Here is a 13,941-nt window from a genome sequence, read left to right as displayed (position 1 = left end):
GTCAGCGGCATGGGGCGGGGCGCTGGGTGTGGGGGGGTGTCAGCGGCATGGACCAGGGCTCTGGGTGTGGGAGAGTGTCGGGGTCCTGGGGGGACCCTGTCCATAGCAAGGGTCCATGTTTTGGCTGGGGGGAGAGGGATGGAGAGATTCCCACGCGGAGGGCCCAGGGAAGGGCCAGGCTAATGGGGGGGTCCCTCTGGCTAATGTCCCTCTGGCTAATGGGGGGTCTCACCTGCTCGCGGGAGGGGTAATATGAGGCGCACACAACCCTGCGTAAGCGCCCCACATAGCTGCCAAAGATAGCGATGAAGAAGCACACGCCGTACATGAGTCCTGTGAGCAGGAGGGGGCGCCAGTCAGACGAGGGGGGCTGGGCACAATGTGGAGGCAAGGGGCTGCTGGGCACAGTGGGGGGCATCTGCCAGCCACACTGATGGAGGGGGGCTGAGGCTGAGCCTGTGGGTGCAGCTCTCCCATGCGGGCTGGTGAGTCATATAGCAGGGCATATGGGGCCTTGCAAACGCACTGACATGGGCACCCCCGGGGCACACACGTGCATCTGGCTATGCTCAGACAGTGCAGGCCGTGACGGCTAGTGCCCAGGTGCAAACCCCCCCCCCCCCCCGCCAAGCTGGTCACCGATGAGCAGGTAGGTGCGGTAGTCCGGCTCAGCAGGGCGCAGGCGGCACCGGCGGGACAGGACGCTGACGTTGCCACGCTGCAGGGAGTCGAAGGCAGAGACCAGGTCGCGGTAGATCTCACCTGTGTAGCCCGTCCCATTCACACTGACGCTCATCACCACGGGGGCTGCCAGCAGATGGGCTGGGTTAATGCAGGGCTGAGTGTGGGCAGGGAGCGGCTGGCGGGGCCGGATGTGGGCGAGGAGCGGTGGGGGGGTCCGGTTTCTGGCAGGGCCGGGTTAGTGGTTGCGTCCCACTCTCCAATGTGCCATCCCTGGGGCCAGTAGGGGCAGATGGGCCTGGCCAAGAGGGGTCAGCTAGCCCCGAAGAGGGGCCGGGGAGGGGCTGGGCCGGGGGACTCACCCCTGGCCACGATCTCGCCATGCAGCTGGTAGCGGACCAGGTCGAGCAGCCAGAAGACCCCGTAGTCGAGGAGGATGAGGGCGAGGCCGAGGAGCACGTGGCGTAGGACGCTGGCCAGGGCCAGGCCATAACCGAAGCGCTCCCAGCGCGACAGGAACGGGGAGCCTGGGCAAGGTGGGAGGAAGTCCCACTGAGAGTGGGTGGGAGCTGGGCAGGAGCAGCCCGCTCTGCCCAAGGCCTTGCCCCTCTGCGCCCCGCTTGGCCCTGCCGCAGCCCCTTACCCGGGCAGATGTACTTGGTGCTCTCCCGCGCGGAGAGGGGCAGCACCGTGGGCCTGCCCTGCCGCGCCCGCAGCACATCCATGGCCAGGAAGCGCCCTGTGATGTAGATGTTGTCGAAGTTGTCGTCATGCAGATACCGTCTGCGATAGAGCAGGGCCCTGCGAGGACACCAGGCTGAGCGGAGCACGGCACAGAGAGCAGGGCAGTGGAGCCAGGACTTGCTGGATGGGAGTAGGGGCTGGTGGCTGGAGCAGGGGGCTGAGAGCCAGGACTACCGAGTTCTCCTCCCAGCTCAGGGAGGGGAGTGGGGTCTGCTGGGTTAGAGGGGGGCAGCTGGGAGCCAGGAATCCTGGGTTCTCTCCCCGGCTCTGGGATAGTGGGGTCTGATGGGTTAGAGCGGCCGGGGCTGGGAGCCAGGACTCCTGGGTTCTCCCCCCCGCTCTGGGGGGCAGTGGGGGCTGGTGGTTGGAGCAGGGGGCTGGGAGCCAGGAATCCCGGGTGCTGTCCCTGGCGGGGTCCGGGATGCACTCACTGCAGGTACAGGTAGAGGAGGACGCAGGAGGAGACGTGTGCGAAGAGGCCCAGCACCTCTTGGGCTGGCTGCAGCCGCAGGCCAATGGCCTCCATGATGTCCAGGGCCACCTGCGCCAGGGTCTTGGTGGAGTTGAGGCTGACGTCGAACTGGTGCACAGCCGAGATGTTGAACTCAAACTCCCTGCGCACGCGGCTCAGCACTCTCAGGACAGCTGGGAGGTCAGAGCCGGGGGAGGGATGAGCACTGGGGGGTCAGAGCCACACGATATGAGAGCTGGGGGGTCAGAGCCATGGTGGGGGTGAGCACTGGGGGAGGGCAGAGCCACGGGGGGGCAGAGCCACGGGGGGGGTGAGAACTGGGGAGGCAGAGCTATGGGGATATGAGAGCTGGGGGGGTCAGAGCTGTAGGGAAGTGGGGGGGTAAAGCCACAGGAGGGGTGAAGCTGGGAGGCAGAGTCATGGAGGGCAGTGAAGCCATTCAGGGGACTGGAGGGGGAGGAGACCTGGGGGAAGAGCAGGGATTGAGGCCCAGGGGCAAAAGGACACTGGGCACTGCAGTGCTGCTGAGCACACGGGGATGGGGGGCTGCCCCTTCCAGGGCCACAGGGCAGTGCCTCCCCCACACATGGAGGACTATGTCCTGGGGACACCCCCCCGCTGCGCACCCCGGCACTCACGGGCCACGACTCTCCTGCACAGGAAGGGCTGCACATACTGGGGGACGACGCAGAAGACCAGGAGCGCTGTGGGGAAAGTGGGGGGTGTATGGAAGAAGCTGTGCCCAGGTGAGCTGGGGGGCTCCGTACCTATTGCCTCGGCCAGGCCCACCCAGCAAGCCCCGAGGGGGCCCCACACTACCCAGTCTAGGGTCACCGGGTCCTGCCTCTGCACCCAGGGATGCACCCTCGCGGTCCCTTCCAGCCCCACATCACTGGGATTCTACGATGAGCATGGCCCCGCCCCTGGAGGTGTTGGCCCCGCCCCCTGGAGACACTCATACCCCATTGGCCCCGCCCAGGGGACTCACCATTAGCCCTGCCCCCAGGGAACACCCTTGGCCCCGCCCAGGGAACTCACCATTGGCCCCGCCCCCTGGGGGGAGGGATAGCTCAGTGGTTTGAGCATTGGCCTGCTAAACCCAGGGTTGCAAGTTCAATTCTTAAGGGAGCCACTTAGGGCTCGGGGGTAAAATCAGTCCTTGGGCCTGCTAGTGAGGGCAGGGGGCTGGACTCGATGACCTTTCGGGGTCCCCTCCAGCTCTATGAGATAGGTACATCTCCATATATTATAACTCGCCATTGGCCGCGCCCAGGGAACTCACCATTGGCCAGGCCGCAGAGCGGCTTGAAGAGGAGGAGAATGTAGCAGAGGAAGAAGAGGGCGGGGATGACTCGCTCACACTTGTCCTTGGCTGTGTCGAAGAGCCGCAGGCACTTGGTGTAGGGGGCACCCAGGTCCTGGTTGCACACCTCACCCACGTTCACCAGCCAATACCACACATTCCGCAGGGCCCGGGCTGTGGAGAAGGCATGGCAGGGCACCCTGGAGCAGCAGGGCCGGGGCCCGAGGGTGGGCGAGGTGGCATAGGGATGATGCCCATGAGTAAGGGGTTGCAAGCCAGGGTACGAAGATGGGATCATGGGGCAGTGGGGGTATTGGGGCATGAGGGTAGCGCCGTGGGGCACCATGTAGTGCACAGGAGACAGGCTTTGCTCCAAGCCATGGCTGGTGCCTATGTCCCCCCGCCCTAGCGAGCAAACAGAACAGGAGCGGGGTGGACAGGACTGGGGTTGGGAGGGGGCTGGGGGTAGTGAATGGGGTCCCAGACTGGAGGCTGGCATAGAGGAACAAGTTGAGGGCCCCAGTTTGGGGGCTTGCTAGGGTGAGGAGTCAGATAGGCCTGGGGCTGGCCGGAGGGTGGATCAGGGTTTTGGGTGGCTGAGGGAGTGGGGTCAGGTGGGGCCGGTGGAGCAGGCTGCAGGGGGCCAGCAGAAGGCAGTCACTGTCGGTGCTGTGTCCCAGCTGCCGCTCCCCCACCACTCACCAACATGCCGCACGGAGTCCATGACAGAGCGGAAGAACTTGCGGACGCGGTCACCCACCACCTTGGCCTTCTGGGCAATGGCTTTGATCCTGGTCAGTGCGCCTGGGAGCAGGACACTGTGAGCATCTGGGAGAAAGCCCCCCACAAAGGCCTCCTCCGCTGCTCCCCACGTGGGGTGCCCCACAGCACTCCCCACGGGATACCCCATTCCCCCTGAAACACCTAGCCCTCCCCCCAGCTTCCACAATGGATCCCTCCCTGCCCCCCCCAGCTCCCCACTTGTGACCCATCCCCCCGTTCCCCGTCTCACTGAGCAGCGGCTCCCTGGCTTTCTGCAGCAGCTCGGCCGTCTGGTTGAGAGTGAGCTCGGCCCCGCAGGACACGGACTGGGCCGCTCGGGCGAAGTTCCGCAGGATGTTGGTGCAGGGCCCCTGCATGGCCATGCCCAGCGCCACCAGCAGCAGCATGTTCTTCCCCTGCTCTGCAGGGGGCGGCAGTCACCCCACAGCATCAGTGGGGCAGGCAGGGTAGGGTCTAGGGGGATGGAGGGTGTCCAGGGGGCAGACTGGGAGCTGGGCACCAGGTGGAGAGTGTGGGGCAAGTGGCACCAGTTCAGCTGCCCCCACTCCCTGTGGCCGCTCACGGTGTGCCAGGCAGGGGCACGGCTGGTATGTTGGGCTGGGGGCAGGGGAGCCTGGGTGCGTGAGGGTGACACCGAGTGATCCCGGCACTGAGTTTGGTCCCTGTAGGATCGGAGGGGGGAGGCAGGGGGGCACTTACTGGAGAAGGCGTGAGGCAGCATGAGCAGGACGGTGACGCGCACCTTGCACGAGAAGGCCATGCCCAGCCCCAGGCCAGCGCCCAGGCTGGCAGTGGACACCAGGCAGTACCAGACGTTGTAGCTCTGCGTGAAGAGCACCACGGCACCATAGAGGCTGGCCAGGGTCATGCCCAGGGCAAAGCTGCCCACGCTGCGCACCATGCCCCGCATGGGGCTCTCCCCCGCCAGCCCTGGCCCCCCACTGCCCTTCCTGCTCCTGGGCCGTGGGCCCTGCTTTGACGTGCCCAGGGCCCTGCGGAGAGCTGAGACAAGCCCCATGGAGCTGGTGCTGGTGGCAGGGGGGGACCCCCAATCCTCTGCTTCGCCCCACGGAATAGGGCCCGGGGCTGTGGAGAGATGAGGCATTGCTGGGACGCAGACACCTCCAGACACCGGCCCCTTTCCCCACCCGTCCTCAGCCTCCTCCCCACCCCACCCCACCCACAGCCTGCTTGGCTCTCTCCTGCTCCAGGTGCCCACTACATGCCCAACTCTCAGCACGCCTGGGTGGGCATGGGGCTGGCTCCTGCCTAATCAGCCTGTGGGGGGCGGGGCGTTGAGCTCGGCTGGTCTGGGGGGCTGTGTGATACACAGATCAGCTGGGCCCCACTGCGGATGATGCTGGGGCCGGCCCATGTGGCTCTGGGGTGGTAAAACCCAGCTGGCCCTGGCCCGCACCAGATAGTGGGGGATCTTGTTTCTCCTTCTTACCAACCCAGTCTGTGGGGCTCTGTGTTTGAGTCTGGCCTGGGTCAGGTGGCACACGCCAAGGGGCCGCGGCAGTGGGGTGTGTGGGGATGGGGACAGCTGTGCAGTGGTGTGGGGACCTGGGGTCCCACTCCTGGAGAGTCACAGGCACCAGGGCCCCATCAAGTCTAACTTGGGCAGGATTCCATGGCGGGAGTTGCTGCCGGTCTCCAGGATACGGGGCACTGGCGGGTGCGGGGAGCCCCAGGCCTCACAGCCCGTCGCCGGGATATGGGGCACTGGCGGGCACAGGGAGCCCCAGGCGTCACAGCCCGTCACTGGGATACGGGGCACTGGTGGGCAGAGGGAGCCCCTGGCGTCACAGCCCGTCACTGGGATACGGGGCACTGGCGGGCGGAGGGAGCCTCTGGCGTCACAGCCCGTTGCTGGGATACGGGGCACTGGCGGGCAGAGGGAGCCCCAGGTGTCAGAGCCTGTCACTGGGATACGGGGCACTGGCGGGCAGAGGGAGCCCCTGGCGTCACAGCCCGTTGCTGGGATACGGGGCACTGGCGGGCGGAGGGAGCCCCTGGCGTCACAGCCCGTCGCCGGGATACGGGGCACTGGCGGGCACAGGGAGCCCCAGGCCTAGCAGCGGACGGAGGAGAGCACAGGTGTCATGGGGAGACCAAAGCGGCAGAAACTGCCCAATACAAGTGAGACCCCCCTTGGAGATCCTGGCCTGGGCCCCAGCCCCTTGAATCCCAGCGCCCTGTTACTGGCGGGGCAGCCGGCCCATGGTGCCCTGGGGAGACCTGGCATGAACCCCTGTCTCTCCCCGCAGCTCTGAAGCGAGCTGTGCTCGGCCTGCTGCCTGCCTGCTGTGCCCGCTTCCTCTGGAGCCAGCCCCACCAGCTCCGCCTCAGCAAGTTCTTCCTGGGCGCAGGCGTTGGGGGCTTCCTGGCCCTCGGTGAGTCCAGCCGGTACCTGTAGGCGGGCTGGGGAGGCCCTTTGGGGCTGTTAGAACCCAGGACGGCCAGGATATGGGGTCCCTGCTGCAGGGCAGGGTAAATGGGGGGGGCTGCTTGGGAGCCAGTGATGGGGGCCAGTAATGCCAGGGCAGTGCTGACAACAGAGATGTTGGGGTGTCAGAGGGCACTGGGATATCGGGGATATTGGGGTGGAGCATCACCCCTGTTTAGCTACATCAGCCTCCAACCCCATTTTGTTAAAGTAGTGCCATTGCCTTGCGCTGCCCAGGCTGTGGCCTTCCTGCAGCCGGTGGCCTTCCTGCAGCTGGCCTGAGCCCCCCGTGATGGGCGGGGCATGTTTGGGGCCGGAGGGAGGGATATGTGGGCAGGGAAGGGCCCGAGGTGCTCAGGGCGGCTCCCACATACCAGCTTCTTGGCTGTCCAGGCCTCTCCCAGCTCCTCATCTTCCCCATGAGCCTCGACGAGGGTCACAAGATCGAGCTGATGTACGGGCTGGCAGGTGGGTGCCCAGGGGGTCGGTGCCCCTGGTGGGTAGGTGCCCTGGACTGGAGCGTCTCCCCAGGGTGGGTGGGTGCCCAGGGGGGGGTGCCTCCTGGAGGGTAGGAGCCGATCATGGGGGGGCAGTGCCCCTGATGGGTGGTTGCTCAGGGGGTCAGTGCCCCACGGTGGGGGGTGCCCATGGAGAGGGGGTGCCACATGGTGGGTGGGTGCCCAGGGCAGGGCTGTTTGTGTTTTCTGTGGTGGGTCGGTGCCTTGTGGCCGGGGGTCGGGTGGGCCTGACCGGTGCCCAGCTGGGCCGCAGGTTGTGGGAAGAAGCCATCGGCTCTCTCAGCCCCCCTCCCCTGCAGGTGTCAGTGCCCTGGGCTGGGGCGTCTCCCCGCACTTCCGCTGTGCCAGCCTCCTGGTTGGCCCCAAGTTCCTGGGCAAGGAGGGGCGGCTCTACCTGCTCACCTACGTCCTGGCTGCCATCTATGACGGTAAGGAGACAGGCTGAGGCTGGAGATAGGTGGATGTGGGGCCCCCTCACCGGGCACTTGGTGTGACCCCCCCCACTGGGCACCTGGGGGTGACATTCCCCCTCCCCCCCAACTATAAGGATGCTGCCTCTGGCAGGACACAACTGAGTGTATCGATTCAGGACAAATTGCTCAGAGCTGGGCAGTCACAGCACAAAGCTGGGGTCCTTTACACACCAAGCCAGCCACACAGAGAGGACTTCGCTCTCACCCCACTGGCTAACCACAAGGCACACAAGCAATTCCCAGTATCACCACCAGCGCCACTCATCATGGGGACAAATGGTTATGAAAACCAACACCCCAGTAAAAGAAAATGGGTTCTCCTGATTGGGACTGTTCTTAATGTTTGCTCTGAATACTGTGTTGGTGCCTCAGTGTCCCCTAGGCAGTTCTTAAGTATCTAGGTGGGGGGGATAAGGGTGTGTGATTGCTGCAGAGCAAAGGGCCAGTGCACCTAAAATGCCTGGCACTCTGTCTCCTAGCAGCTGATGGCCTGGGCCCCTCCTCTGCAAAGGTGCCAACTGAAGGTGTTGGAGACAAAGGGATCAGGTGACCTCCTGGCCCGGAAAGGAGCTGAGCAGAGGAGGAGGGGCTGGAGAGGGGTTTCAGTCTGGAGCTGGCTGGGGACGAGGACCACCTAGATACTTAAGAACTCATAGGGGACACTGAGGCACCAACACAGCATTCAGAGAAAACATTAAGAACGTTCCCATTTCGTCACACTGATCCCAAAGGACCAAGCCCCTGACCCAGGTCAATATACAAATCAGATCTTACCCACAAATCACGCTGTTGCCAATCCTTTAGAATCTAAAATCTAAAGGTTTATTCATAAAGGGAAAAAGATAGAGGTGAGAGCTAGAATTGGTTAAATGGAATCAATTACATCCAGTAATGGCAAAGTTGTTGGTTCAGGCTTGTAGCAGTGATGGAATAAATTGCAGGTTCAAATCAAGTCTCTGGAGTCCATCTCCAGCTGGGATGGCTCATTCAGTCCTTTGTGCAGAGCTTCAGTTTGTAGCAAAGTCCCTCCAGGGGCAAGAAGCAGGATTGAAGACAAGATGGAAGAGCTGTAGCAGCTTTTTATAGTCTCTTGCCATGTGGCTTCTCTTTCTTTGTTCAAAAGACAAACTGCCCAGCCTGGCTTGAAAACGTCAAGAGTTCTGTCCATGGGCAGGTCCCTGCCTTGCTGAGTCACAAGGTGTGTCTGCCTTCTCTCCATGGGTCAGTTGTGTAGCTGATGGTCCGTAATAGGCCATCAAGCAGGCTAGGCCGAGCTGACACCAACTTGTCTGGGGTGTCACCCAGAAGCACAGCACAAGTTTGAAATACAGAAAGGTCAGAGCCAATATTCATACCTTCAACTACAAAAATGATACACACACCCAGACAGCAGCATCATAACCAGCAGAGCCTTGTCTTAGACACCTTATTTGACGCCCTTTATACAAGATTTGGTGCCTGTGACGAACTGGGACTGTTCTTAATGTTTGCTCTGAAAACTGTGTTGGTGCCTCAGTGTCCCCTAGGCAGTTCTTAAGTATCTAGGTGGTGGGATAAGGGTGTGTGATTGCTACAGAGGAAGGGGCCAGTGCCCCTAACTGCCGGGCACTCTGCCTCCTAGCAACTGATGGCCTGGGCCCCTCCTCTGCAAAGGTGCCAACTGAAGGTGTTGGAGACAAAGGGATCAGGTGACCTCCTGGCCCGGGAAAGGAGCTGAGCAGAGAGGAGGGGCTGGAGGGGGTGGTTAGTCTGGAGCTTGCTGGGGACGAGGAGTGAAGGGCAGACCTAGGGGTCTGGCTCACTGCCCCCCAGAATGGACCCGGCCGAGGGGTCTGGTTCGCTGTATCTACAAGCTCTGTTTTAGACCCTGTTCCTGTCATCGAATAAACCTCTGTTTTGCTGGCTGAGAGTCACGTCTGACTGCAAAGTGGGGGTGCAGAACCCTGTGGCTTCCCCAGGACCCCGCCTGGGTGGGCTCGCTGTGGGAAGCCCACGGAGGGGCAGAGGATGCTGAATGCTCCAAGGAGAGACCCAGGAGGTGAAGACGTGTGAGCTTCTTGCCCTGAACAAGTCTGCTCCAAGGGAGAGGAGGCTCCCCAAAGTCCTGCCTGGCTTAGTGGGGAGCAGTTCCAGAGCATCGCCCGGTGACCCCGTGACAGTACCACTAGAGGACCTTGATTGGAACAATGATCTATACCGGGGTCGGCAGCCTTTCCGAAGTGCTGGGCCGAGTCTTCATTTATTCACTCTGATTTAAGGTTTCACGTGCTGGTCATACATTTTAACGTTTTTAGAAGGTCTCTTTCTATAAGTCTGTAATATATAACTAAACTATTATTGTATGTGAAGTAAATAAGGTTTCAAAATGTTTCGGAAGCTTCATTTAAAATTAAATTAAAATCTGAGCCCCCTGGACCGGTGGCCAGGACTCGGGCAGTGTGAGTGCCACTGAAAATCAGCTTGTGTGCTGCCTTTGGCACGCATGCCATAGGTTGCCTACCCCTGATCTATATGGTCCTAGTTTGTGTCAATAACATCACCCCCCCACTGTGCCCTCACTGGGCACCTGGTGTGACCCTCCCCTCCCCACTGCACCCTCACTCGGAGTATGGCAAGGTGGGGTTGTGTTTTTCACCCCATCTCAGCAGGGGGCTGTCAGGTGGTTCTGGCCTCAGGCCTTGCCTTGGTGCCGGGGCCTGTGACCTGGCAGCATGGCCCATCCCCAGGCCCCATCGCCAACATGCGGCACAACCTGGACGAGGTGATCCGCTCCGTGGGCTGCACCGTGGAGCTGCAGATCAACCACAGCCGGCAGATCTGGAAGGTGTCCACGGCCCCCCTGCGTGCCGTGCTGCACGACATGGTGGTGAGGAGCAGGGAGCACGGGCAGGAGCCTGGCCGAGATGGGCAATGAGGAGCTCGGGCCAGGGAGGGCACAGTGTGTGTGTGGTGAAGGGAACATGGGGAGTTTGGGGGGGAGCCCTGGAAAGCATGGCTGGGAGGGGAGCAAAGACACCAGGATGGCGGGGAGCCCAGCTGGGGGGCGCGCAGAGAGACTGGAGAGCCTGGGGGTGGGGGGGCACGAGGACACCAGGGATACCGGGGAGCCTGGTGGGGGCGGACACAGGGACACCGGGGAGCTTGGCTGGGGGCACAGGGACACCAGGGAGCCTGGGGGGGGCACAGGGACGCCAGGGAGCCTGACTGGGGCCGGGCAGATGAGCTGGGCAGTTGAGGATGGGCACTGGGGTAAGGGCAGCGGGGCAGGAGCTGCACTGGGTGGTGGTTCCTGGAGGTCCCCCACTCAGCCCAGAGTGGGGTCCCTACCATCGTCAGACTCCCCCCGTGAGCACCTTTTCCCCCAGCAGAAGGGCGGACGGACCCTCAATGCGGAGACCCGGAACGTCTCGCAGGCTTTTGCAGGGCTGAACGAGCAGGTGGCCAGTGAGGCGGGGTACGGCGTGAGGCGCCTGCGCCGGGCACAGGGGCAGCGCGCCCCCAGCACACAGCAGCTGTACGAGCAGAAAACCAAACTGCGCTGCAAATGTGAGTGTGCCCAGGCAGCGCGGGAGCAGGGGGCACAGTGCCAGGCGGCCTGTGGGGGGCTGAGGCGGGGCCAGGCTGCACCAGACAGGGCTGTGGCTCCACTTGCTCTGTGGGGCTGAGCCGGGGGCTGCGCTGGGCTGTGGCGAGAGGCCCCAGTGACCTGTTCCCCACCCGCAGACGTGATTGATGAGGCGATCAGGCGCTGCCAGGCCTGGTTCGACGCCAAGCACAAGGCCTGTCTGCAGCGCATTGCAGTGCCCCTCATCAGCCACCTGCTGTGCCTGCCCATGAAGTTCAAGTTCCTCTGCCACGTGGTGCAGGGTGAGTCTTTGGGGAGACCCTGGGCTGGGGGCAGCTGTGGGAGAGGGGAAGGGGCCAGAGGGTGACCCCACAGTGAAGGAGCTGGGAGCCTTGGCTGGGGAGAGCAGGGCTGCTGCATGCCCAGGTCCAGGGACGTGGGCAGCGGGGTGGCGAAGAGGACTAGGCCTGCTGCAGAGGATGAGAGACCCTCCTTCCATGGCCCCACCACGCTGGGATCTTCTCCCACCTGGGGCCTGGTGCTGCCAGAGCCCGGAAGAGCCAGGAAGCCCCCCCACACCTTTAGCTGCCCTGAGCACCCCAGCTGGGAAGGACAGGTGAGGCTGGGCCCACGACGGGGGGCAGGTGGGGGGCTCCCCACTCCATGCAGCTCACTTCAAACCCCTCCCCCGCAGTGATGCACGCCTGGTGCAGGGACAAGATCCCCGTGGAGGGAAACTTCGGCCAAACCTACGACAAAGTGAACGGCTCCGTGGCCGGCATCAGCCAGGACTTTAGCGCCCAGCTGGTCGTCCAGGTGTGTCCGCCCTTCCCCCATCCCCAGGGTGTGACACCCACCCCTCCCCACAAGGTGTGACTGGCCCCTGCTCCCAATGTAACGCCCGCCCTTCCCCCATCCCTAGGATGTGACACCCACCCCTCCACCCAAGGTGTGACATTCTAGTGCCCCCCCGGGGGTGTAACATGTTCCTCACCCTCCCGGGTCTGAGCCCGACCTCTCCCCCCGGCCAGGCCCCGATGGTGCGTAAAGCCCCCCCTGTACAAAGTGCCCCCAGAGGTGAGATGCCCAACCCCCATGCCTGCTGCACCCCCCTGCTCACTGGATGTCTGCCCCGCAGCACGAGCCCCAGGACATGCTGATGGGCGTGAACGTGTCCCGGGAGCGGCTCACCGAGGAGGTGACCTCGCACGTGCGTCAGCAGAGCGTCCGGCTGGGCCAGGCCATCTCCGTGTTGCGCCTGCTGCTCTCCTGCACCTTCCTCTTCATCTTCATCTCGTAAGCTCGGCTGCCGGCCCGCGGGGGCAGGGGACGGGCTCCGTTCCCTTGCATGGGATGGCACCGAGCCCCCACTCCCACAAGCCCTGGGAGATGGTATGGGATACAGCATAGCCTAGGGGGTAAACCAGGGGCTGGCACTCTGGACTGGGCTTCTAGTCCCACCTTGGCTACTGCATGACCTGGGCAACTCCTGTCCTGTTCCAACTCCACACCTCAGTTTCCCCATGTTTAAAACAGAGACCGGGATCCTGACCTTGTAAAGCCCCTTGCGACCTGTGGATGAGCTGTGTGCAGCCTCTGGGATGAGGCCTCCCCTGGCAGCAAGGGGTGGGGCCCTGTGCCCCATGTGCCTGTCTGGCAGTGCCCAGCGTGGGGCAGGGGGGTGGGCCCACCGGTGCCCCAGGTCTCAGCTCCCCCACTCGTCTCCCAGTGCTTTCTCCTACACCAACCACTATAACCATGACATCCGCTTCGACAACCTCTACGTCACCACCTACTTCCGCCAGCTCGATGCCCGGCGCTGGAAGCAGGTGAGGGCACCTGGCCTGGCTCGAGGTGGGTATGGGGAGCCGTGGGCTGGGGCTCAGGGGGCTCGGAGATAGGCTGTCAGGCAGACAAGCCACTAATTGTCCTGCTCCCTGTTGCTGTTCCAGGTGAGTGCCCCTGGCCGCGTGGGAGGGTGGGGTGAGGGCCCTCGGGAGGGGCAGGCTCCGGGTGCCTGCCTGTGCCACTCTGCTTTATCTCTCCAGAAAAAGCGTACGTTGCTGCCCCTGCGCCGGGCCGAGGTCTCTGGCGTGATCTTCCCCTGCAGACTGGCCGTGCAGCCACCCGAGCTGAAGAGTCTGGTGAGTGGGGGCCGGGGCCACGCTGGCACAGGCTGTTCCTGCCTGCCCGGCGGTGTCACCCCCATGGGAGCCCTGGCGGCTGGCGCTGACCGAGCATCGCACGCTGTGCTTTGGGGGAGCACTGGGCTGGGAGCGGGGGATGTTTGGTGTGCCTGGGGGAGGCTGTAACGCACCCCTCCCCCTCAGATGCTGGAGCTGCTGGAGTGTGTCCCCCCGCTGCTCTTCCTGCTGCTGGCCTGGGGCCTCGACCACGTCCTCTACACCATGTTCAGCGTCATCCGGCACCACTCCTTTGTGCAGTACTCCTTCCGCAGTGAGCGCCTGGCACGGGCAGCCGCCCCCCTCCGCCAGCCCGTGGCACCGCCCCCGCCCCATGGCACCGTCCCATGTCCCATAGCACTGCCCTCAGCCCCATGGCACTGCCCCCGCCCCATGGCACCGCCCCCCGCCCCATGGCACCGCCCCCTGCCACATGGCACTGCCCCATGGCACCATCCCCTGCCCCATGGCACTGCCCCCAGCCCCATAGAACCCTCCCACGCCCCATAGCACCGTCCCATGCCCCATGGCACCGCCCCCGCCCCATGGCACTGTCCCACGCCCCATGGCACCATCCCCCACCCCATGGCACTGCCCCATGGCACTGCCCCCGCCCCATGGCACTGCCCCATGGCTCCATCCCCAGCCCCATAGCACCGTCCCACACCCCATGGCACTGCCCTCTGCCCCATGGCATTGCCCCCAGCCCCATTGCACCGCCCCCAGCCCCATAGCACTGTCCCATGCCCCATGGCACCGTCCCCCACCCC

At 63.8% G+C, this 13,941-nt stretch overlaps 2 protein-coding genes across 2 annotated transcripts in view; one reads left to right on the top strand and one right to left on the bottom strand.

The window, feature by feature from the left end:
- The window catches only part of DCST2 (DC-STAMP domain containing 2), a 7,669-nt gene extending 2,785 nt beyond the window's left edge, over positions 1-4,884 (bottom strand). Inside the window, exons 1-10 of the mRNA XM_032789425.2 lie at positions 4,683-4,884; positions 4,213-4,383; positions 3,903-4,004; positions 3,180-3,374; positions 2,536-2,601; positions 1,857-2,070; positions 1,325-1,482; positions 1,044-1,208; positions 640-807; positions 233-333 (exon numbers count right to left, since the gene is read on the bottom strand). Coding sequence (XP_032645316.2) covers positions 233-333; positions 640-807; positions 1,044-1,208; positions 1,325-1,482; positions 1,857-2,070; positions 2,536-2,601; positions 3,180-3,374; positions 3,903-4,004; positions 4,213-4,383; positions 4,683-4,884 — 1,542 coding nt within the window. The remainder of the gene's footprint in view (positions 1-232; positions 334-639; positions 808-1,043; positions 1,209-1,324; positions 1,483-1,856; positions 2,071-2,535; positions 2,602-3,179; positions 3,375-3,902; positions 4,005-4,212; positions 4,384-4,682) is intronic.
- Positions 4,885-6,088: 1,204 nt separating this feature from the next.
- Positions 6,089-13,941, top strand: part of DCST1 (DC-STAMP domain containing 1) — an 18,261-nt gene continuing 10,408 nt past the window's right edge. The window contains exons 1-12 of the mRNA XM_075071367.1: positions 6,089-6,125; positions 6,254-6,379; positions 6,826-6,900; positions 7,250-7,378; positions 10,150-10,289; positions 10,789-10,969; positions 11,147-11,290; positions 11,683-11,804; positions 12,127-12,284; positions 12,718-12,817; positions 13,037-13,132; positions 13,319-13,445. Coding sequence (XP_074927468.1) covers positions 6,089-6,125; positions 6,254-6,379; positions 6,826-6,900; positions 7,250-7,378; positions 10,150-10,289; positions 10,789-10,969; positions 11,147-11,290; positions 11,683-11,804; positions 12,127-12,284; positions 12,718-12,817; positions 13,037-13,132; positions 13,319-13,445 — 1,435 coding nt within the window. The remainder of the gene's footprint in view (positions 6,126-6,253; positions 6,380-6,825; positions 6,901-7,249; positions 7,379-10,149; positions 10,290-10,788; positions 10,970-11,146; positions 11,291-11,682; positions 11,805-12,126; positions 12,285-12,717; positions 12,818-13,036; positions 13,133-13,318; positions 13,446-13,941) is intronic.

The sequence above is a fragment of the Chelonoidis abingdonii genome, chromosome 11 (assembly GCF_003597395.2).
Source record: "Chelonoidis abingdonii isolate Lonesome George chromosome 11, CheloAbing_2.0, whole genome shotgun sequence".
NCBI lineage: Eukaryota > Metazoa > Chordata > Testudines > Testudinidae > Chelonoidis > Chelonoidis abingdonii.
This window is presented reverse-complemented; position numbering and strand designations above follow the sequence as displayed.